Below are 25540 nucleotides of genomic sequence, written 5' to 3'. Positions count from 1 at the left end.
CCGTGGCATCACAGAAGCGGCATTACGTCGCGAGATACGGTAAATTCTCTCTAATTGACACTGAGATTGCGCACAAAAATGGGCAATTTGAGTCCAGTTGGGTGAGTTGAATAGTTACCGATTGTCAACGACTATAAAAACGAGTCGCAAGGCTCGAATAATCGTATCTCCTCTTCCCAAACCCGAGGTCAATTAAGGGAGGACAATCCGTGCGTCAATTAGGGAGAATTTAGAGTATCTCGTTTATGACGATATACAAACGGTATCGGCGTCACGACATAACACGTCAGAGAGAGAGAGAGAGAGAGAGAGAGAGAGAGAGAGAACGAATCGCTTAAGGAATAAACAAAATTGCATTCAGCTCCTGCTGTAAACGTAATCATTTTTATCTCGCATAAAGAATAAAGATCCTCGGTCCGGTTTTCACCCGAAGCCTCTATTTATAAATAATTCTTTGCAATCGACCCGGACCGGTACAGATCGACGAAGAAAAAGTCAGAAAATTACGTAGAAGTCGAGACACGACGTTCGCGATCGAAGCGAATTAACGGTGGAACGACGGTATATCGTTTCTGCGGTCGCAAACAGCGCCTCGATCTTCGAATCCGCGTGTCGTAGGAACGTAGGAACTTTTATTAGCGCGTGTTTCTGCCGACCGAAAGTTTCGATCCCGGTTAACTCCCGTTTCATCGGTGTCGTTGCTGTACGGCCGACCGTTGAAGCGTGTCATTACTCGAGATTTCTCCAGGCGGACGGAAATTGCGTGCCGCCGCGGCGCGTCGACCCGCAGTTTCGTCTCGTTTTCTGTCCCCTCGGTGCATAGAAGTTCCACGAAAAAACCATTCCAAAAGACAATCGAAACCACCGAGAGCCATCGCTCGTCGTTATTCCCAGCGATCAGGGAGATCTACAAGGTGTCCCCGTTGTTTTCGCGGATATAAAAACTGTGTCAGCGCAACTTCGCTTAATTCAGAGCTAAGGATATTACGATTCGTGTTATTTTTTTGATGAAGACGAATCAAGACGAATTCGGCGACCCCTGACACTGTGACCTTTAGGCGACCTCTAAAAAATAGGGATTAATGTGCGAAAAATAGCGATGATCTTCTGTACTTGAAAAAGAAATTACCTTGGGGGAGAAGAAACACGAATCATAATATTCTTTGCTTTGAGCTAAACAAAGTTTCCCTGACACATATTTTTGTATCAGCAAAGATAACGGAGATATTTCAATGTGTGTGATAAAATGAACACCCTATATATACCCTATACGAGTAAACGTACATTTTTGTAATAACGAAAGAAAAGCTTAACTTACGTTGACCGAGAATCGTCAGTGGAATTAGATGAACAGTTTGTTTTAAATCTAGTCAACATTGGCTGCAAATGTGTCAATTTTATCGCTATCATGGTTAACGAATTTCAAACCAGGTCAATCGAATTAAATCTCGTCGAGTACTGCGAGATTCTAAAGGGCAGGGCTGACCTAGAAAAACAGGATGAATAGTTAAAGTTAACAAGATTTACATAATCTATCGAACTTGATTTTCCTGTTATCAAGATCTAAGAGCAAAAATAAATTTCGACGTACAGAAAATAAAAATTGTCACGTTCTATTAAGGATATTGTTACGATCGAATTCCCGTGATGGATTGAAGCAACATTTTCCTTAGCGAAAATGTCCTACGACGCTCCGTTAACGAGTTATCAACGAAAAACACGGACCAATCGGAGATCGAGTACAGCCGGCGGGCCGCCCCTGCTGCAGCGAGTTCGACGCGGCAGTGGCCGCGGGGGCGGAGCGTCGGCCGTACTCGCCGTCCGATTGGTCCGCGTTTTCCGTTGATAACTCGTCAACGGCGCCTCGGAGACTGTTCCCGCAAAGGAGAAAGTTTCCCGAAATCGCGTGAGGAATCCGGCTAGACGTACCGGCAGTTGTTAGACACCGTGTAGATCGATGCGACGCTGCCGATAGCGCTTATCAAGATCATTGAAATCGTGCATTGAACCGCCTAATCTCTATCAACAAGCTAGATATCCCGTGAACCAACCGCTATCTCGTTTTCCAGATACCTCAAGTCGTAAGAGGAGAGAGAGACCGGGGATCGCGAAGAGAGAATCGTCTGCAAGCGGAGGTTCGAGGCGGTGTCAAGATGCGGTAGACGAGGCCGGGAGTGGAGCGAGCAACTGGTCCAGGACACTCGGTGATCTCTGGCTGCGAATCTCAGATCAGGAGGAGCTGGAGCGGCTCTGCGGGCCGTTGAGCTTGAAGCGGCGCGACCTTGGTTGCTGTTGGAAGAAGCTCGAGCCGGGGGGGAGCCGAGTAATAGCTAGCCGAAGCTTCGAGAAAAGCTCTGGTTAGCTGGCAGGGCGCACGCGGGAGAGCTAAGAGGAAGAGGGTGATCAGAGGTTAGCAGAGGAGCCGTCACGGTGGCGAGCTTAGTGAGCGGGAACGTAGCGGTGCGTTACGATGAGGCGTCGGAAGTGGTTAACACCGGGGGTGTCGTGTTGGCAGCCACTCCCAGGCTAGACGCAGCGGACCCAGCCACGTCCAGCATGGACACCAGCGACTCCAGCATGGACACGACCAACGGCACGATCGCATCCGTGGTGGCTGGAGCCGCGTCCTTGACGCTGGCCAAGGCCGAGTCGCCGGAACACCTGGCCGGCACATCGACGATGCCGTCGTCGGTCTTCGGACCGGTTACCGCCGCGGCCAGACTGTTCGCCGGCATAGCCAGCAGCAATAAAACGAAACGACCCGACGACTGGCTGTCCACCAACAGTCCCGGATCACCGTCCGGCCCGCTCCAGAGCCAGCACGTGGTATACACCACGCCTCAGCAACAACTCACCGAGACGCCCGCGCAGCAGCAACAGCAACAGCAGCAACCGCCGCTCGCGCACTCGAGCCCTCTGGCGCACCAACAGCAAACGCAACAGCAACCGACCAGCAGCAACGGCTACGCCAGCCCCATGAGCACCAGCAGCTACGATCCCTACAGTCCCAACAGTAAGATAGGTAAGTGCGCTACTTTCGTTCGGTGTACGCTGTCGCAAGGATATACGATCGGGCAAGACTGGCAGCGATCGGTAGAATTGTTCGTGTTGCAGCGGAGTCGACGTTCAATTTTATAGGAAATTTGACGAGACCGAATTTAAATGATGGGAGACGAAAAGATCCTCTCGAGGCTGTTCGTACTGCGGATACTAGGTTTCGATAATACTCGTTAAAAGTTTTTTTGGTACTAAATAATATTTAGCTACACTCTTTGATGATCGCCAAATTGTTTAAAATTTATCGATACACAAGAATATCATTTTTTAAATTTTTTATTTCAGTCACCGGCGACTGACTTTATTAAGGACACCCTGTATATCTGTTTCGATTTTCTTGAAGAGCGTCGAGAGACGAGTCGAACAAGTATAATGATCATAGTGTTTCGATCGTTCAATCTCGAGATACTTGTGTCTGAATGTGCAAGTAGTCAATCTTTCAGACACGAGTATCCAAAGATTAGAAAATCGAAAAGGTGTAGTGATTGTACTCGTTGGACTCGTCTTCTCTTGCTCTACGATTATAACCACAGAAAATAATGGTTCTCCGTAAAGATAGTACCGACGATCTTGAAATCTCGTAAATAAACGACCTTGGGGAGAAATCGTTCTCACCATTTTACGGGGCCCTTGAAACTATGCAACTTCGTTCCGGACATTTTCTCTGTAAAACTATAACTAACAGAGATGTATCCGCATGATAAAATGGAGATGATTATGAAAATCAGTGTTTCGAGCGATTTAGAGTGGTCGGGTCCGAGCGAGCGAAATAGGTAAAGAGGAAAGCGATAAAGCCGGTAATAAAACTAATGAAAACGGTGGAGTACGTGAAAGAACGCGGCCAATTAGAAATTCAGCGCGCGATCGCGTTTCTTTCTACCGGTCGCACCGTCCCGTCGGCGAGAAAAAGAGAGTGGAACGTCGACGAGTAACCGGACGTGACGTCACCGGCCACGTTCTCCTCTCACGCGACCCCCCTCCGCCCGCTCCCTTTGTCTCTCGTGTCCACTTCCGTCAATGCAAGTGATTGCTTGCACTACTGCCATACTGCACCGCTCTCGCGTGACGCATCGATACGAAAGCACGTTTTAATCGGCGAACAAAATCTCTTAGCCCCGCCACAGTCGCGTCTGATTATTAAAAAAGAAATGCAATCTCGAAATCTCGAAAAACGAATATACATTAAACATTAAAATGGTTCAGCGCGATTCGAAGCACGAACGACTCGCGGATTTTTTCATGGTGCAACGATTTCGTAGAAAGTTTTCATTTTTTTTCTTTTACACATTAATTGTTCGGCAAACATTCAATCAACGATTAACGATTATGTTTCTACTTCAATTGTTTATTGCAACTAACAATTAAATTTGTTTTAATCGCCAATCGCGATCGACGATTGAAATATTGTTGTTACTCGCTTATTCTAATTAGCGATTAAATTTCTTTGAATTGTTAGTCTATAATGTAATAATATAATAATGTAATATAAACATGATAAAGACAATTCTTACGAATTGTATAAAAATTGGGCTTGCGTTAATATTCGAGATATTTTTTACAGTCAATTTATTTATGATGCAAAATTGACTGTTATTTACGTTAACATTAAACAAAGTATACACAAGTTAACCTGTTAAACGAAGAAAGCTATTCTTAATACTTATTTATTTCTGTTAAAAGCCATTACTGGCAATTTTCGAGAACTGTGCCCCACTTTATCAATTAAGTGGCACAATTGTCTGCCATGGGATCATTAGACTGCTTTAATTAATCGACTTGGAATTATCGAATTTCTCGTACCACGTCGGCACGAGCCAAATAAATTGTAACTCGACCACCGGGGACGGGAATAACGTGGAAACAAGGCCTCGAAACACGCCGGCTGTCGAAACGCGTGCATTATGATAATACTAGGAACTTTTCCCGGGCTTTATCTTCCCGTGCCCATTCTAGGCATGCGGGTTCAATCGACGGCTCGCACACAAAACACCCATATCGCGCCAAAAACCGCTTGGAACTCGTTCGATGGCGGAATCTGTTTCGCAATTGATGGATGCCTTGGACGTGGGAAACGGAGTTGGGCTTTATTCGAATTGTTTCCAATTGTTTTAAATTGCTTCGAATTGTTCCGAATTAGTTCGAATTCTTCCGAATGGTTTCGAATTGCTTCGAATTCTTTCGAATTGTTCTGAATTCTTTCGAATTGTTCCAAATTCTTTCGAATTGTTCCGAATTCTTTCGAATTGCTTCGAATTGTCTCGAATTTTTCAAATACTTTCAAATTCTTTCGAATTGCTTCGAATTATTCCGAATGGTTTCGAATTGTGTCGAATTGCTTCGAATTCTTTTCAATTTCTCCGATTTCTTTCGGATTGCTTCAAATTATCTCGAATTACTTCGAATTGCTTCGAATTGTTTCGAATTGTTCCGAATTCTTTCAAATTGTTCCGAATTCTTTCGAATTGCTTCGAATTGTCTCGAATTTTTCGAATACTTTCAAATTCTTTCGAATTGCTTCGAATTATTCCGAATGGTTTCGAATTGTGTCGAATTGCTTCGAATTCTTTTCAATTTCTCCGATATCTTTCGGATTGCTTCAAATTATCTCGAATTTCTTCGAATTGCTTCGAATTCTTTCGAATTGTTCCCAATTTTTTTAACTTGTTTCCAATTATTTCGAATTGTTTGGAATAAATGTTTGCTTAAGATAATTAACCGAATGAATACTTCTCAGTCGGATATTTTATTCGAAGAACAATTATTCATTATTCGTCATAGATAGAATAATTTATAATAAATAGATGGAATCATTTATTTATTCCTGATATTTATGAATAAATAGACGGAATCATTTATTTATCCTTAATATTTATGAATAAATATATGGAATCATTTATATATCTTTAATATTTATGAATAAATATATGGAATCATTTATTCCTAACATTTATGAATAAATAGATGGAATCATTTATTTATATTCCTAACATTTATAATAAATAGACATAATCATTTATTTATCCCTAATATTTATGATAAATAGACAGAGTTATTTATTTATTCCTAATATTTGTGAATAAATATATAGAATTATTTATTTCTCAAAAGATTAAGAACAAATAAGTGCTCTAGCACAGCTGCGAACGAAATCGTAGTTCGAGGATTTAAGGAACTGAACGGGGAGGAATTTGTCCGTAGGATTAGCAGAGTGTCACGAAAATTGCTATGCGTGCCGTGTGTCAGAAGGGTTCAAGGTCTGCCAATGTGACAGTGCGACGTATGAAAGTCGAAGAATTCGCACCTGTAGGGCGAGCACGCGATTCGCGAAAGCAGAAGAGAGAATCGTGGCCGAGTAAAAAAAAGAAGACTGATTCGAGAGACAAGCGACGTCGACGACGACGACGACGACGACGTCGAGTACGTCTGGAAAAGGAGTAAAAACGGGATAGTAGCATCGGGTCGCATCAGGAAAGTTATTAGCGTCGCCAATCGATAGTTTCGACCAATACAGCAATGGTAGCCCGCGCCCGTGTGAGCACACACGTGACACGCGGGGGAGAGGAATGTGTGTTGGGTGTGTGCACCCTACGCGACGTGAACGAGTCAATTAATGCGTGCCGCCGAGCGGAAAAACATAACACTAATTTTGAAATCGTTCGGCGTTAATTCGCTCGCCGCCGTGAACAGGAAATAAATTAGACAGAATTAGACCATCATTTTTCCTAAAGTGGCACGACGAACGAATTTGTTTCTGGTGTACGCGCAGCGTATTGTGCCACGATGCACAATTTAATATTGGTGTGATATAAATGAACGTATTCTGATGTGCAATATATTTCATTTAGTAGCCTGTTAGTTCAAAAATTTGTTCTTCATAATGTAGCATATGTATTTAAATATGTTATATTACACGATATTATTGGGTAATATGACAAGTTATGATCATGTAGTAAATAATTGTTATTGTTAAATATTTTACAGTTTTATATGTGTGTTGTATACAATATATTATAAATGTATCCTTTCATAATATTTTGTGTAATACATAGTTAAATACTATATATGATATATTTTTAAATTATAGTCCACATTGAACGTTTTATCATTATATATTGTAATATCTCCTTAATATGCAATATACATAACTTTATATTGTTATATATATATATATATATATATATATATATATATATATATATAATAATAATAATAATAATAATAATAATAGAATTATATGTATAATAATATGTGTATAATGTTCAATATAGACTATATCACAGTACATTATAATACAATGCTCAATATAGACAATATTATACAGAGTATATTACAATATATTATAATATAATGTATAGAAGAGGTTGTATTATGTAGGCTATATTGCATAGAGTATATTATAATACATTATCACGGTATATTACAATATATGATTCTATGGTAATATATTTAACATTATCTTATAATATATTCTAATATAATCTACATTATATAATTTATATTACGTTGTCTATTATAATATAGTCTATCACATGGTTTCTATTCTATATAATATAACTATCTTGTTATGTTACAATACATTGTGATGTAATCTTTGTGATATAGTCTATAGTGAGCATTGTATTATAATGTGTTGTGATGCAGTCTGTGTTGAACATTATACATATAATTATAATATATTGTATTACAATATCTCAGTAATATAGTCAATGTTGAGCATCGTATTATAATGTATTGTGATATAGTCTATTTATTAGATACAGTATAGTATATTGAACATACTACATTATCTTATAACGTGAAGTAATATAGTCTGTGCAGTACTACAGTCTATGCAATATTGTATATATTAAACATTATACAATTATAATTGTATATTGTCATATAGTCAGCATATTATAGCAAATATTGCATTACAATAATATTGTAATATAGTCTCTATTCAACATGTCAGTACATTGTAATATAGTCAATGAAATATAGTCTGCATTAAAGATTATATCATAATATATTGTAATATAGTCTCTGCAATATAAGCCTATATTTAACATTGCATTATAATATACCGTTATATCAGCCTATAATTAACATTGCATTATAATATATTGCAACATTAGTGCATGTAATAACAATCAATATTAACTATTACATTATGAGATTTATTTATAATATATATAATAATATTTACGTAATATATATAATATATTACATATATTACGTAAATAAATCTCATCAACACACAGAAGCATGTAAACGGTGAAAAAGCCAGGAAAACGAGCGAAACGAAAACGATACGATCCGAAAAATTCGTCAACCACGGAACGCGAGAATTTTACGGGAAAAAAAGATGAAAAAATCGTTATTTTGCTCGTTGAATTTTTGCTGGCCGAGTAGTTCCGGCGGAGCACAGCGTTGTTTCCCCTTTTTTTTCCACGGCCCCGGCGCGTCTGAGAACGCATCGTGGATTTTCCGACGGTAATAGCGGGTGGTGGTGCTGTGTGTGAATTGCAGCAGGATGCAGATACGGCCTTGAGTGGCGGCACACGAACGTGTGCGTGCCCGATGCACACGGTTCGCGTGACCGGCTGAACTCGTACACACCGGCACGACGATGCACGCGTTCCGCGCGCGCGCGCGCGCGTATTTGCGTACGTGTGCGTGGCTCTCGCGCGGTGCACTCTGTGCAACGATCCCCACGCCACACGCACGAGCGTTAACACACACCGCTAGACCCAGAGCCTGTAGCGTACACGGCGCGGCAGCACGGCTCATAATTGCTCGAACAGCCTCGACATTACACGGGGATCAGCCCGTTGACGAAAGCATCGGAAATTGTGGCTTTTCAGTATTTTCGTTTTTCGACGACGACGCACGAAATCCGGGGAAAAACGAATCTCATCGGTACGTCTACGAATTAATTTTGAAAATTCTCGCATCCGAGATTCGCGAAGAAAAAAAATTTTAGAAAATTCTCAGACATGCTTGTCGACGTCAGCGATGTGTCAGATTATTTTCCAAATGATGAAGATGATCCACCCTTAGATTTCACTTCTTTGACCTATTAACTGCTAAATTTTTATTTTTTAATTTTTGACGGAAAATGTTATGCATATGCACGAAAAGCTGTGTAACAATGTAATTATATTCAAATTATGCTTCGTTGTTGAAGTATTTTTTTTTTAAAGTCCCAAGTCCCCAGTTTATTGTATGAAAAACGAAAGACTGAGTAACACATAGTTACTATGACCTCTAAATTACATATTTATGTATGGTACTTAATTATAATATAAAAACCAAAGCAAAAGTATCGTGTTTCAAATATGATAATTTTGTTGTGTTCAACTTACAGATGATTTCCAAATTTGTTCACTTGTTGAGAAGAAACGAAACACAAAGTACACACTGTCTGCTATAAACAATATTGACTGATATGTATAAAATGACATTAAACAGTCAAACGCATCTGATATACAAGATGTGTTAAAATTATGATATTTCCAGGAAATGAAGGATTCCCGAGGTCATTTGTAGCAACTTTTTCCTTAGCGAAAATGTTCTACGAGGCTTCGTTTACGAGTTATTAACGAAAAACACTGACCAATCAGAGGCGAGCGCAAGACAGTCGAGCCAATCAGCGGAACTGGACTTCAACCGCTCGTTGGCTCGGCCGCCTCCCGCCGACCGGGCTCGCCTTTCATTGGTCAGTGTTTATCGTTAATAACTCGTGAACGAAGCCTCGTAGAAAATTTTTGTAAAGGAAAAAGTTGCTTCAAATAATCTCAAGAACCCCTCATTTCCCGGAAGTACCATAATTTTGGGACACCATTCTTCTTCGCGCCAAGTGGTGTACGTAAAATTCCAAAATCCCCAAACGTGAATCGTGACAGTTAACGAGTCAAGGAACCCACTTATTTCAACGCACGTTCAGCCGATCGTTGAACGACATATTTTACGCTGGAACGTGTAAACAATTCTCGAACGTTTCATCGTGCTCCAGTGAACTCGTTGGAATCGTTACGAAAAGGATTGAATATTTATGCGGTTCGTGCCGTTCGCAATTAGCGAGGATAATTTTTATTTTGCATGAGGTCCCGCCGTCTAATTATCGCACAACATCGGGACCGCAAAAAGACGAGAAATCGAAGACGTCTAAATTGTGTTATCGATCGCGCGCAATATACAATTAGCGGGACGACACGGATAATTTATTCGTCGAATGAACTTCGCGCGGCCGGGTTTTCCGCGCGAGAAGAAACCCGCCGATGGCCAATTAAATGGTCCAGCGCGCGTGTGCGTGCGTGCCGGCCCGAGCCGGAATAATAATTATGCATTACATGGATACATATATATGTATACATATATATGTGGGCCAGCGAGCGCGGCGCGTGGGAGGAACCTGACATATTGTCATTAACCTCGTCGCATCATCTCTGTTTCACGCGGCGGACGCACGACGCGCGACGGGCAAGTTCGTGCGACCAGAGTGCATTTACGTAACTGTTGCGTTAATCCGCCGAGCGAATCGATATCACGCGACAGCCAACGTCGAGTATCAATGCACCGGTGGCCGTCCCTCCCCCGTTCTATTTCGGATCCGACTAATTTTTCCCCATTTCTCTCGCCATTCAACTGGACTGCGATCGAGCCTGCTTTCGCTGTGCCCGCCTCGCTAATTGTCCGTGCAACCTGGACCAGATGAAAAACGGACGCTCGATTTTTCGTAATCAATTTTCTCGCACAGCATTGTTTTTCCTCGGAACACCGGTGTGCTTCTCTAATTGTCCGCACGGAATGCTGGTGTGCTTCGATAATTGTCCGCGCGGAATATTGAGGCTGCAATGCCGGCGCATTTTTAGTCGGCCATGGCGGTGTTTTTTAACAGGTCGACGATAGTTGTACGTTATATATATATATATATATATATATATATATAATTTAGTTATTTAAAAATTCATTGTGATTTTCATTGTGATTATATATAATTAATAATAAATAATAATTATAATATAATAAATAATAATTATAATATAATTAATAATAATTATAATATAAAATAAATATTTTAGTTATTTAAAAATTCATTGTGATTTTCGGCAGGCCTGAAAATTCGGCAGGTTTGCAATGTTTCAATGTAAATTTATGTATAGTTTTTGATTTTGAGATATTTACTGAAATAATAGCTGGCAGTAATTAACAGCAGGGTTAAGGGTTAATTGTCTATGGAGAATAGTGTTCGCTTCATTTTAATTGTCCGCGGGGAATATAGTTGCAAGGAGTATAATTGTATACAGGGTGTCCTAAAATTATTATGTATATTTTGTTATTATTAATTATTTAATATTGTCCGTGGGCAACTATACATGATGTCCCAAAATTATGGTACTTCCGGGAAATGAGGAGTTCCTGGGGTCATTTGAAGCAACTTTTTCCTTAGCGAAAATGCAATCCTCGGCTTCGTTTACGAGTTATTAACGAAAAACGGTGACCAATGAGAGACAAGATTAGCTGGCGCGAGGCGATCGAACCAACGCGCGGACCAAGCCCAGTTGCGGTCCATTGGCTCGGCCGCTTCGCACCAGCTGGATCTCGCCTCTCATTGGTCAGTGTTTTTCGTTAATAACTCGTAAACAAAGCCTCGTAGAACATTTTCGCTAAGGAAAAAGTTGCTTCAAATGACCTCAGAAATCTCTCATTTTCCGGTGGTACCGTAATCTTGGGACCCCAGGTATAGTACTCCCTATAGTTGTCCATGGAGAATATTGTCTCGCTAGTTGTCTAAACGCTGTTTTATCTCTAATTGTTCATCGAGAATATTAGTGCCTCGTTAGTTGTTCATCGAGAATATTGACGTCTTCTTGTAATTGTTGATAAAGAATACTGACGTCTCCTTAATTAGTAGACTGTGGATATTTATGCAAAATAACAAATTGTGTGCATCAACTGCAAGAAATGGAAACTAAATCGCAAGTTCGTTCATTTCTTAATCATTTTGGTAGCTCAAAACATTTTTAAATTCTTTTAAAAAATGGACAATTTGCGAAGAGGTGATACGATTATTCGTCTCGTTTTTATAATTGTTAATAATCGGTAAATATGATAATAAGCCGCGGGGCTCAAATAATCGCGTCTCCTCTTCCGAAATTGCCCATTTTCGTGCGCAATTTGAGCGCGAATTAAGGAAAAATTACTGCACCGGTGTTTCCTTAATTTATAATTAAGACAAATAATTGCCTATGGATAATTCCAGTGCCCCGCTAATCGTTCACGGAGAAAATTCTAGTGTCAAGCTAAATGTTCCACGAAAATACCGACGCTTCCTGCGATTGTCCATAAAGGATGATCGCTCGACTTATCAATTTCGTCTCGTGTTATCGATGGAACAGCGGTGCCTCTCTAATTGTCCATTTAACGAGCCTCCGCGGCGACGAGACAGAGAAACGCGGTATTTTTCCAATATTCTCTATACCACACTGTTTCAAAAACTTTATCTTTCCTGTAACCACTTCGACGCCCAATTGTCCCCCGACAGCGAATATCGACGACAAACGCAGAAACGGTTGTGCGCGCCTGCGGCAGCATGATTTCCCAAACACGAATCGACGCGGATGGCATCGCCTTGCCAAGATCGATGTTTCTGCCATTATTTCGTACGTTTGCAACACGCACACACACATGCACACGCGCTCGCGGCTGCCGGGATTGTCGTATGCAAATCAATGTTTGAAGTTGACGCTGTTTCGTGTACGCCGTATGAAGCATCGTTGCGGGCCGGGCCGGGTCGGGTCTGGTCGGAACGTTATCATCCGCGCATTATCATATTTCATCACCGAAGACCACGGTTTTATTCGACGTTGTAACATCGAATCCTATAATTATTCTCCCGACAGAATTACTATCTTCGACGAATCAATAGCCGATTCCGGCCAGATAATAGTGATCAAGGGATCACGGACACGACACCGTTTGCACAGTATCACGAATTAATTGGTATCGTCCATCGAATCAGCCTGTTATTAACCAGACATGCGGCGCACAATGGCGGAACCGGTGAGTTAGCGGAATTGCAGTTTAATTAGCGAAACGATTCCGAGGAAAGGGACGGTCTAGCCCAGACGCGGGCGCAGGGTAATGCCTAACCCAGACACGGGCGCAGGGTAATGCCTAACCCAGACCGACAGAGAGCTGGTTATTGATTTTTTACAACGCGACGGTAGAGTTCGGTAGCTACCAAGAGACAGCAACGAGAGAGAGAGAGAGAGAGAGAGAGAGAGAGAGAGAGAGAGATCTGGACAAAGGCGAGATTAGAGTCGTTCACAGTCGTCGGACAACTTGTTCGCCAAACTCGTCAAACTTGTTTTTAGGTCTGCGAAGACCTAACCGCGGTTTAAGGTCGGAACCACCTCTGAGCGGATATTAAAAGTCACGGGACCGAGAACGCGCGGATAGAGAACGAGAATTTCGATGCGAACGTCGTTGCATCGCGGAAAGAAAATCTCTATTTTTCCGCTCCCGTTTTTCCGTTCCATCGGTTCACTGTTCTCTTCGGATCATAAACGGCACGCTGCGCGCCGCCATTTCATCGGTCTACTTAGGCTGATTCGAAGGTTAACACGTTCCGTGCCACGTGTACCATCGATGGTACACGCTTGCATGTTTACTTAGTGAACTGAACAAATTGTTTACAAGAAATTTAGAACCGAAGAATCAATTTCCACCGCAAGAATGGGCGTTGATAAGTTTTTGTTCCGTTGTTATGTGTACGAGAATTAATAATTGCACGTAATACATCAAGTTTTAGTAAAATATCAAAGTGTGAAGATTCGAGTAAAAAAAGCTCGGCACGGAACGTGTTAACGCGACGCTCCTTCCTGCGAAGATATTCCGTCGTACCTTTATCGGATACGCGAGCCTAAAGGCAGGTGTCCATCTGACGGTAAAACTCTCGACAGTTGCTCTATAGTTTCGTACACGCGGGACCCGCAAGGCCCCCTTCCCCGCGTCTTGCTTAGTTGTGTGCGGAGTCTCGAGACTCGAGTCACTAGGACCTGTCAGATAACTATAGTAAATTCTCCCGAATTGACGCGCAGATTTTGCACAAAAACGGACAATTTAGGAAGAGGAGATACGATTACTCTCAAATTGACCATTTTTTTATTTAGAAGCTTGCGTCTCGTTTTTATAGTTACCGAGTGTCGACAACTATAAAAACGTGTTAGGGAATAACAAATTAATAGATAATAAGGGAGATAATAATATCGATATGCGAACAATATGAAACATTCACTAAACATTGACTCCACAGCAGACAAGACGCGGACAGGGGTAAAGGGCCTGACGAATCCCAAATATACTAAAATCCCAAAAATATCTCGCAATCCGTAAATGGGGATTCCTCAGATCATTCTAAGCAACTTTTTCCTTAGCGAAAATGCAATCCGCGGCTGCGTTTACGAGTTATTAACGAATAAGTACTGACCAATAAGAGGCGAGCTCGGCCGTCTGGCGCCAGCCGAGCCAATGAGCGGAATTGGGCTGTCTCGCGCCAGCAGAGCTCGCCTCTCATTGGCCAGAGTTTTTCGTTAATAACTCGTAAACAAAGCCGCGGATTGCATTTTCGCTAAGGAAAAAATTACTTCCAAAGAACTTCAAGAATCTTCCATTTCCGGATTACGAGACATTTTTGGGACACCCTATAGAGCAACTGTCGAGAATTTTACTCTCGGATGGCCTTTAACCCGCCTTTAACCCGAAAATCTACCTCGGTCTTTACGAGACAACAGTACACCGAGGTCGGAACCTCAAGGACAGCAACTCGGAAGTGTCGACCTCGACCTAATTCCGCTTGTCCGCGTAAACGCGCCGCGAACTTGGTACCCTCATCGGCCCGGAACCTTTGTAGGTTCGGTCGGACTCGGTTGCTGACCGACGACCTACTTGCCCGGAAGCGTGAAACATACTGTAGGACCACCATAATCGAGCTGGGATCATGAGAAAATTATGGTTCGCGAAGGCTCGAAAAGGATTTGAACGCTGTGCTCGAGAGACGACCCTCGATTGTAGCGACACTGAATAAAAAATAACCTTTAGATTGGGACAGTTAGGTCTAGAATAGGTTTAGGTTAGGTTTAGATTAGGTTTGGATTAGGTTTAGGTTAGATTTAGGTTCGATTTAGATTAGTTTTAGGTTAGCTTGAGGTTGAGGTTTAAGTTAGAATTAAGCTTAGGTTGAGGTTTAGGTTAGAATTAAGTTTAGGTTGAGGTTTAGGTTAGAATTAAGTTTAGGTTAGGTTTAGATTAGGTTCAGTTTAGATTTAGGTTCGATTTAGATTAGTTTTAGGTTAGCTTGAGGTTGAGGTTTAAGTTAGGATTAAGTTTAGGTTGAGGTTTAAGTTAGAATTAAGTTTAGGTTGAGGTTTAAGTTAGAATCAAGTTCAGATTAGGGTCAGAATTAGGTTTAGGTTGAGGTTAGGGTTAGGTTAGAGTTAAGTTACGATTAGGTTTAGATTAGCGTTAGATTTAGGTTTAGATTAGGGTTAGATTTAGGTTATGTCAAGGTTATTTGTCACTGTTGGGGTTAGCTTAGATTCAGTTTAGGTAAAGTTTAGGCGAGGTTTAGGTTAGGTCTCGAAGGCGTCGAGGCAGACGATCGTCCGTTGTAATCATCGATGGACGAGGAATGCGCGCCGTCGTAGAATCGCCCCCAACGCCGTGAAACATGCGTCTCGATGTGCAACGTGACCGAGGATAGCGCAGAGACGTTCTATATTTACCGCGGTTCGGTTATCAGCCGCTTATCAGCCGAGACAGGCGACGGAGGCGACTCCGCTCGGCAAACATTGCAGCTCCCCGGCCTCTTTCTCTCCTCTTCGCCCTCTGTGCACCGGCACGCATATTTTTATCCTGCTCTCGCGCGCTTACGTAATCGTTTACGTTTTCTTATTTCTCGCGTGAAAGCGAAACTCGCCGGAGGTTTCCCGTCCGCGTTTCGCGGCAGTCTGTGTTACGGTTACGTTTTAGGTTAGGAATCGTCCGCGAGCGCGCAGCCTCCGCCTCCGCCGACACGATCCGTCTCTTTTCCCGCGGAGAGAGAGAGAGAGAGAGAGAGAGAGAGAGAGAGAGAAAGACGGAGCTGTTCCGACGAAATTTCGTTCGGAGAAACGGCGATAATGTGCGCTCTCTCTGAAAAAAATTGATAGGCCGGTTATCGTTGGCCGAGTAGCGAGAGGCGTTGATGTAGGTCGTCGGTACGTAATCAGTCAGTCGCTCCGCTTATCAGGGACGCTATCGGCGTATCATCTGTGCGGGACGTGCCTGACCCACATCGCAAGGTTTCTCGCGCGACCGCTCGAAATTGCGAGAATTTTTTCCGGATGAGTCATGCCCGTGCTTTTCCTTCTCCTCCTTCTCCTCCTCCTCCTCCTGCTCCTCCTCTACGCGCGGCTCTCATCCGTGTAAGTCCGGGCTACGTGCTAGGCCCACAAGAGCTAAACTTAGCCACGAGTACCTCCGCCGCTGCGTTTTCCACCCAGGTAGCTCTAAGGCGAAGTCCGCGCGCGGCTGTTGCTAGCTGGGCTTCGATAAAACTTCCTACTGCGAACCGCAGCTGTTGGCAGGCCTGCCGGCCGGTCGCTTCGTCTAAACTACGGGATAGCCAAGATCTAGAGGCCTCGTGTCGGGTAGCCAACTTATAAATCAGATCCAGTTAGGTGGCTCCACCCTATCCGATCGTCGTTCCTAACCTCCAGGAAAGACTGGTTTATGATCGACGAACACGATGGATTTTCTAGCGAGGCGTCGATGAAACCAGGTGGCCGTAGCCGTGGGCCGACCTTCGAGCGACTTTGTCGAAACTTCCGGTAGCCAAGTTCCTGAAACGGTACGCGGCAGGTTGCGAATCTATAGACCAGGCCCGGTCCGGTTAACCGTAGAACGATCGCACGAAATTTGTAAATTGTCTCTTTGATTTGTCAAAATTTTAATTTGTCGATCTGACAAATTAAAAGGTGAATAAATAGTAAAACATCGAGGTCTTCCTTATCTTGCTAACTCGTGCCGCGCTAGACATGGATCTAACTGTGCAATTATCTTTTCTTAAAGTGTTCAAACAAGGATATAAAAATAATATTTTGAAAATAATATATATAATAATATGTAATATATTATATATATTATATTATATTATATTATATTATATTATATTATATTATATTATATTATATTATATTATATTATATTATATTATATTATATTATATTATATTATATTATATTATATTATATTATATTATATTATATATATTATATTATATTATATATATTATATTATATTATATTATATTATATTATATTATATTATATTATATTATATTATATTATATTATATTATATTATATTATATTATATTATATTATATTATATTATATTATATTATATTATATTATATTATATTATATTATATTATATTATATTGTATTATATTACATTATATATTACATTATAAATTATATATATATAATATATTATAATATATATAATAATATATATATATAAAAATGATATTTTGAAAATAATAAATAATATTTTAATCGTTAAGATTTTATTCCGAGTCGCCGCAATGTCACTTGCGCCGATAACTATAGAAGGGAGTCGTTCCATGGTCAGCTTCCCGCCAAAACTTCTCGCGAAGTGGCGCTCTCGTTTAGACACCTAACCTCTACCGGAGACCGTATTATGATCAATGACAGCGTCGGATTTTTGCGAGCGGCGCGCTCGCCGGTCGTTCCCCGATGCGGATACGAGTCCCGGCAATCAGTTTGCAGGGAACTTGGCCTATCGCGTCCTAGCAGTGGCCACTTCCGGAAGCGACCGGGCCTCGCGTGTTTCCACGTAAACACACTTGGAAACCGGCCGATGGGGGTGGAGGAGGCTTGGCCGTCGAGCCGGGGCGTTTCATTCTTCAAGATATCGATCGGCTCGCAACGGTGATTTACAACGATAATGGTGGTCCCGTGACCGATGGTTGTTCCCAAGCCCGCCGACCATAAGTTAGGATCAACGATAACGCGGAAGCCTGGCCTTGACGGCTTGTGCTCGGCGCACCTGGGGAAATAACAGCGGACGATGCAAATTTCGGAATGGCGGCGGCAGGAGGAATCGGCCGAAGTCGATGACCAATCGGGGGCCGGCTAATTTAGGTCGCGCGCGGTATCGGTCGCGCTTCTTTCGAGGTGCGGGTACCAGGACGTGGTTCGCCTATACGTTGCCTTTTTCCCTTGTCGCGATTCGCCTTATCGTTGCCAGATAAAGAGTTCTCCCTACTCTTCAGGTAACTCGGACTGCACGTTGCACTTTCGTTATTTGCGAATTCCGGTTTATCTGGATTTGTCACGCGTCGATCTCGCGTCTGTCCCGCTGTCTATGGTTCAAGCGAACCTTGGTTCGCGCTGCCAAAGTCGAGAGAAATTTGCTCTGGATGGCCAAAGATTTGTTGCGATACGGATGGCTGAAAGTTCTAGCTGAACTCTATAGTTCGGATAGCTTACCGTCGGGTCGAATCGCACTCCGGCTGGCGAAGTTGTATTCGCATCGGATTTCGGTCGTGTCTTGATTAATCGCCTCGGTTCGAGTCGAGGTTAGTCTCACCGGTGACAGGTAACGAGGCGGGCCAAGTTTTAGACAAACTCTGCTGCTTCAGAGTTTGTCAATCGTTCGACGGCGCTTCTAACTTTTCGACGACTTAATCGACCGGCGATAATATGTATTAGGGTGCCCCATAAGTTCTTTCCGCGCCACACGCTATGGGTGAATCTAACTGGCTGTGTTTATATAAACACGCAGGCTTACCTCTTGGCTGTTTAGGGTATCGGTTTCAGTCGTCCCAGAGCTCTTTTAGAGTACGTTTCGTTGGTGACAAAGTTCCTTATAAAATTTTTTCTACGCCGTTCAATATGGATAGCCGAAAGAAGCATTCGCGGCATGTTATGCTTCATTGCTTTCAAAAAAGTGATAGGGCAAAGAACACTGCAAACGAGATTTGTACCGTTTACGGTGATGGTTCTACGACTATTAGGACAGTCCGCGATTGGTTTAAGAGATTTAGAGCTGGCAATTATGATTTGAAAGATGAAGACCGCAGCGGTCGTCCAACAACGACGGATGCGGACCTTATCAAAGATATGCTCGCTGAAAATCCGCGATATAGTGCGCGCGAGATAGCGGATGCCACTAACATACCCAGGACAACGGTACATAAGCATTCAATCAAGATGGGATATGCGAATCGATTCGAAGTTCCACACCGTCAAATTTTCATCACGACAACGCCAAACCGCATGTTGCGTTGGTCGTAAGACAAAAATTATTGCAGTTCGATTGAGACGTTCTATCTCATCCTCGGTACTCCCCAGACATTGCTCCATCCGATTATTACTTGTACTTCTCGTGAAAAAATTCTCTCCGTGAAAAACGGTTTAAATTCGTGAGCGAAATGAAAACGCACCTTGATCAATATTTTGCAAATAAGCCTCAACGATCTTGGAAAGACGGCATAATGAGGCTTCCTGAAAGATGGAAGAAGGTAATAGAGCAGAACGGTTCATATATAACTCGATAAATCAACTTTAAACAACAAATATCGTGTAATCATTTCGCAGCAGAAAAAAAGGAAAGAACTTATAGGACAGCCTAATATTTCGGGGAGTATAAACAATGGTAGCGCGAGGCTCGATGGAGCAGGTGGCGCCATCTCCCAGCGAACTCTTCGAAGAAAATGGTGTCTTGCGACGACGGGAGACGGCGCCACGATTACCGTTCGCGGACCTCGAGATCGAGCGATGCCGTGAAATTGCTGAACGTGCACGAAATTGTGATTCATAGCAGCTGATAAGGTGCAACGACTGCACATCGGTCATCTTTAAAGAACACATCCACGATTCCAGGTAAAATATTCCCCGCACATAACATTTGCATGTCATTTCTCGAGCAACGATCAACGGCCTCTGATTATCGATCGGAGAGTTTCTAACCTAACGGGATGGATCGACGAAGTGGACGACCTCTGAAATTGCAAAATTCGCGAACGCTCGAATTCGAATGTTGTCGCGAAACGGCAGGGTTTCGAGAGTTCGTCGAAAAATAAGAAACGAAAGAACGGAGAATTTCAGCGAACGGCGGGCAAAAAAAAGACACATTTCGCGCGAAAAATGAGGTTATCGATAACGTGTATTTTTCAAGTGCCGCCTTATCGGTCATCGATTTCGTGCAGAGTCAATGACTGATAATTCCGCTTGTTACCTTACAATTACATATATTGTTACTTATTATAACTTATCGCTGGTAATGATACCCGAGCGATACCGAAATGAATTACGTAAAAATATAGCGAACTACGGTAAAGTAGTTTCAAAGTGGCTCGGAGTGAAACTCGGACGTTTAACATTTACGTGCTTCGCGAATCGATTCGTAACGTCAGGGAGAGATTTGAACGAAATATCAAATTTTGTTCGATAAATGCTGTTCGAATTCGATATGAATTTACGACGAACGAAATCGGCGTGTATTTACATTAAACTCGAAAAAGTGGATGATTTGAAAGCGTTGCAAATTAATCTCAAACTAAACGTCAAACGATTGCTCATATTTTTAATATTTGCATGCTGGGAATCCTGAATGTTTTTACTACCGTATTACAAATGTCACGTAAATATTGGAATCGAAAAATTGAAATAAAATTTCGCAAGACATAACGGCTCCTAATTCAAAATATTGAGTTGGCAACTAAGTAATTGCAGATTTCAGTTATAGATGTCTCTCACTCCCATTTTTATGATATCCGTAAATGTTATATTATAAAATTATTATTATTATTATTATGTTATTTTGTATTATCCGTGAATGTTAGCAACTGGACAAATTGAATGCAGCGGTCAAGGAAAAGCGACCAGAATTGGTCGATCGTAAAGGTCTCATTTTCCAGCAGGACAATGCTAGGCCGCACGCGTTTTTGTCCACTCGGCAAAAATTGATGGATATTGGTTGGGAATTGATGTTACACCCACTATATAGCCCTGATCTCGCGCCATCGGATTACCATTTATTTCGATTCCTGGACAACTCCCTTCTTGGTAAAACTTTTAATGACGATGACGCTGTAAAATCTCACTTAACTCAGTTTTTGGCCTAAAAGAATCAGACTTTCTACGAGCGTGGAATTTTCAAGTTGTCGGAGAGATGGCAAAAGGTCGTCGAACAAAATGGAAAATACATTACAGACTAAACTTCATCCCAAGTAAAAAAAATTTTTGATTTCATTGAACAAATCGGCAATTACTTACATTAAAAATATAAAAATTAATTAAATTAGTTGTAATAACTGAATACCTCGAAAAACAGCACTGTCCGATTTTTATACTTTGAGACTACCAAGATTTTTCAAACCTCCGCTGTTTACAAGTTAAAGCATATAAATTTTCATCTTGTTAAATTCCAATGAATTCGAATCAAACTTAACGATATCACATTACAAATTATACTGTAAACAATGAAAAATAAATTAAATAAATTATATTTTGCGTAAAAATCGCTTCGTAAGCCGGTGCAGAAAATTCACTTAACAATTGCGAAACAAAATCGTTGCATTCTCGAAGCGATTCGATGAAAATAATTCCACAAATCGGTCGGAATATTTCGGACGAAAAAAGAGAAACGCGCTCGATTCGAGATTAATTCTCGTATTCTTTCTTTCCTTTTTCTTTTTGTTGCGAATGCTCGAGCAACTTTAATGGTTCGGAATGAGAAGATGCGTCCTCGGTTTACGAGGACAGGAGAACGCTAGCGAGGAATGGCGTTTACTTGGCGCACTCGCTCGACCAGTTTTTACAGTCCGCTTTGGTCCGCTTCGGGGATTCAGCGGGGCAGCTCGGCTAAGCAACGCCGAACGTATAGAAAGTCAATTTTTCTATCGGGTGACTCCGCGGTCCCGTCGAAAGTCTCACTTCGACGACGATATTCCGAGATCGGAGCTCGTGAAATATCAATTCGATCGGCGAAATTTTGCGATTATCAACGACGGATAAGACGCCATCTCTGGATGGCTTCTTAAACCAGCACCCAGCATCCCGTGACAACAGAAGATGGCGCCACGATGTCTTTTCGCGGGTTTTCGAAATCCGACGATGTATCGTAAAATTGCAAAACGTGCACGGTATCGTGATTCATGGTTGTCGGAGTGCAACGACTGCGTGTATTAGTCACTCTTAAAGTATGCAAACGCGATATTAGGGAAAATATCAACGCACATAACATTTGCATGTCATTTCTTCTTTTTTTTCTTTTTTTTCCAACGATCAACGCCCTCGGCTATCTTTCGACCGAGCGAAAACAGTTCGTAAAATCGCTGCTTCGTAAACACATACGAGCGGTCGACCTCAATTAATTCCGAAATCAAATTAAATCAAGTCGAACCCGTAGCTGGCGAACTGACAAATTTCGAATATGTCGAAATTCTTCGAACGCGCGAACGACGCGAGGAACGATGGAGACACGTACGCGAGGAGAAGATTCGCTCTGCTTTTTCCGATCGTGTGTCTAATGGTTTTGGTATGGGACGAGAGGCGTCCTCGGTTCACGAGGACAGGAGAACGCTAGCGAGGAATGGCGTTTACTTGGCGCACTCGCTCGACCAGTTTTTACCGTCCACGGGTGGACTCATTGGCGGATTCAGTGGCAGCATCACCATACCGCACTTTCGTTCCTCCGCGATTCTCGAAGGGTTTCTCCCCTTCGGAGAACGAACAACGGGACGCTGTTTCAATACGCCTTAGAATCGAGGTCGCGCCGGTCTTTGCAGCAGTCCGTTCTCTTCGCCTTACCGCGCGATCATCCTTCGGACGGCCAGGAAACGTGGCCGATCGACGCCTGGAATTTTTCTCGCGTTTCGCGAGAAAAATCGTCTCCGACGATCGACGAGCATCCACGCGCGGTTTCGTAACAACCGCGGCTAACGCACCGATCGACGATTGCGCAACGACTTCGACTAAACCGGCCGTAAATTCATCAAACGTCGGTTTATAGCTCGGTCTTCGAAGGTCCGCGCGATCCGAGCGTCCGTCCTACGCCGCTTTTGTCGCGCGCCGGCTCTCCCGAAGAGACGCGCGAAACGGAAAGTTTCTCTCGAACGCCGGCCGTGGAAGGGGGACGTCTCCAGTTTCGACAATGGCCCCCCGGTTGCGCAACCAGCGACGACGCTCGTTACGAAATTCGTACGCGATCGTGGAATCGGTCCACACGGTGGAGATCCGGATGCTAATGGCGTCGATTATACGTATACAGTTGCGCGCAACCGTGTTTCCCTGTGTCCCGCGACTCGCGCCGGGACTCGCCGCACGATCGCCTAAGTCCTTGAGCGCTTCCGCCTCCTCTTTTTTTTCTCTCCGGCTTCGTCCCTCTGACATTCACCGTTGCGAATTCGCCTCGCTGCGAAATCAACTCCGCCTGGACTCGAGCGACGTTTCTGCTGCCGGTCACGGCGAACTGGTCTGTAGTCTGCTCGACGAGCTGCTCCGTAGGGGGCCGTTTCAGCGTTCCTCGTCGTTTTGGTCGATACGGCCATTTTTACCATTTCGGTGATTTTTGTTGTTGTTTACTATTTTAGCTGGTTTTATCGGTTGGGCCGTTATCGTAATTTGTGGCATTTTTAACAGTTGGGTCATTGGTTTTGTCATTTTGGTTGTAATTGCAATTTTACCATTTGGGCCACAATTTTTGCCATTTTAGCTCTTACTATAATTTTATACCTATTCAGTCATTTTTGTCGTTATTATCATATTTACTGGTTTCGTCATTTTCAATATGGTAGCCGTTTTCATCATTTGGGCCATTATTGTCATTTTTGTCATCTTTAACACTTGGGACATTATCTTTCCCATTTTTGCTATTATTGCAATTTTATCATTTGGGCCATTATTTTTCTTATTTTGGTTGTTATTGCAATTTTACCATTTGGGTCATTATTTTTGTGATTTTCGTTGTTATTGTAATTTTATACCTTTCCTGCCATTTTTGTCATATTTACTGGCTTCGTAATTTTCACTATCGTACCCGTTTTTTGCAATTTTACCATTTGGGCGATTATTTTGGCCGTTTTCGCTGTTATTGCAATGTTACCATTTGGGCAATTGTTTTTTTCATTTTGGCTGTTATTGCAATTTTATCATTTGAGCGATTATTTTTGCAATTTTCGCTGTTATTGTAATTTTATACCATTTCGGCCATTTTTATCATTTTTGTCATATTTAATGGTTTCGTCATTTTCACTATTATAGCCGTTTTCATCATTTGGACCGTTATCGTAATTTTTGCCATTTCTAACACTTGGGCCATTTACTTTCTCATTTTCGCTGTTATTGCAATTTTACCATTTGGATCATTATTTTTGCTGTTATTGTAATCTTATACCATTTCGGCCATTTTTGTCGTATTTAATGATTTCATCATTTTCACTATTGTAGCCGTTTTCATCATTTGGATCGTTATCGTAATTTTTGCTATTTCTAATATTTAAGTCATTATTTTTCCCATTTTCGCTGTTATTGCGATTTTACCATTTGGTCTATTATTTTTGTCGTTTTTGCTGTTATTGCAATTTTGCCATTTCGGTCATTATCTTTCCCATTCTCGGGGTTGTTGTAATTTTATACCATTTCGGCCATTTTTGTCATCTTTTTCATATTTAATGGTTTCACAATTTTCACTATTGTAGCCGTTTTCATCATTTGGGCCATTATTGTAATTTTTGCCATTTCTTACATTTAGGTCATTATCTTTTCCATTTTCGCTGTTATTACGATTTTACCATTTGGACCATTATTTCTGTAATTTTTGCTGTTATCGCAATGTTACCATTTGGGCCATTATCTCTCCCATTTCCGTCGTTATTTTAATTTTATACCATTTGTACCATTTTTATTATCTTCCCCAGTTCAGCAATTTCCATCACATTCTTACCATTTTACTCATTCTAACCATTCGAGTGTTATCTGATCAATCTCTACCGTTTCGGTCATTTCTCTAATTTTCCCCCAATTTTGGCCATTCTTCAACGAAATCGACCCTCCGTCCCAAAAATCTCGGATGCCCGCGGCAACCGTTTCATGAAAGCCGATTCAGGATTAAACGTCCCCGACAAGTGGCACGGGTTCAGCCACTCCATAAAATGCTACTTCTTCACCGGATGCCCTTCCCCTCTACCGCAACTAAGTCTGGACACGCGAAGGCCTCGGCAGCGACTTCCGAACCGCGATTCCAGGCGTAACAGTATCCTCGAAAACGACGGCGGACGCGGTAGAAGCAACAGCAGGCAGCAGCAGCAGCATCGTTGCACTCGATGTCATCAGCGGTGCACAAGCGCGCCACGTAACTGCGTCAGGGTAGACGATTCTGGTTGGCAACTCGAATGGAGAGGGCCTGCCAGGCCAGTCGGATCGGCGGAA

The 25540-nt window shown here is 42.3% G+C and overlaps 1 protein-coding gene across 1 annotated transcript in view; it reads left to right on the top strand.

Moving 5' to 3' along the window:
• Window positions 1–25540, top strand: part of LOC117226447 (uncharacterized) — a 198871-nt gene that overhangs the window by 145109 nt on the left and 28222 nt on the right. The window contains exon 3 of the mRNA XM_076521761.1: window positions 2070–3022. Coding sequence (XP_076377876.1) covers window positions 2557–3022 — 466 coding nt within the window. The 5' untranslated portion in view covers window positions 2070–2556. The remainder of the gene's footprint in view (window positions 1–2069; window positions 3023–25540) is intronic.

Source organism: Megalopta genalis, chromosome 5, assembly GCF_051020955.1.
Source record: "Megalopta genalis isolate 19385.01 chromosome 5, iyMegGena1_principal, whole genome shotgun sequence".
NCBI lineage: Eukaryota > Metazoa > Arthropoda > Insecta > Hymenoptera > Halictidae > Megalopta > Megalopta genalis.
This window is presented reverse-complemented; position numbering and strand designations above follow the sequence as displayed.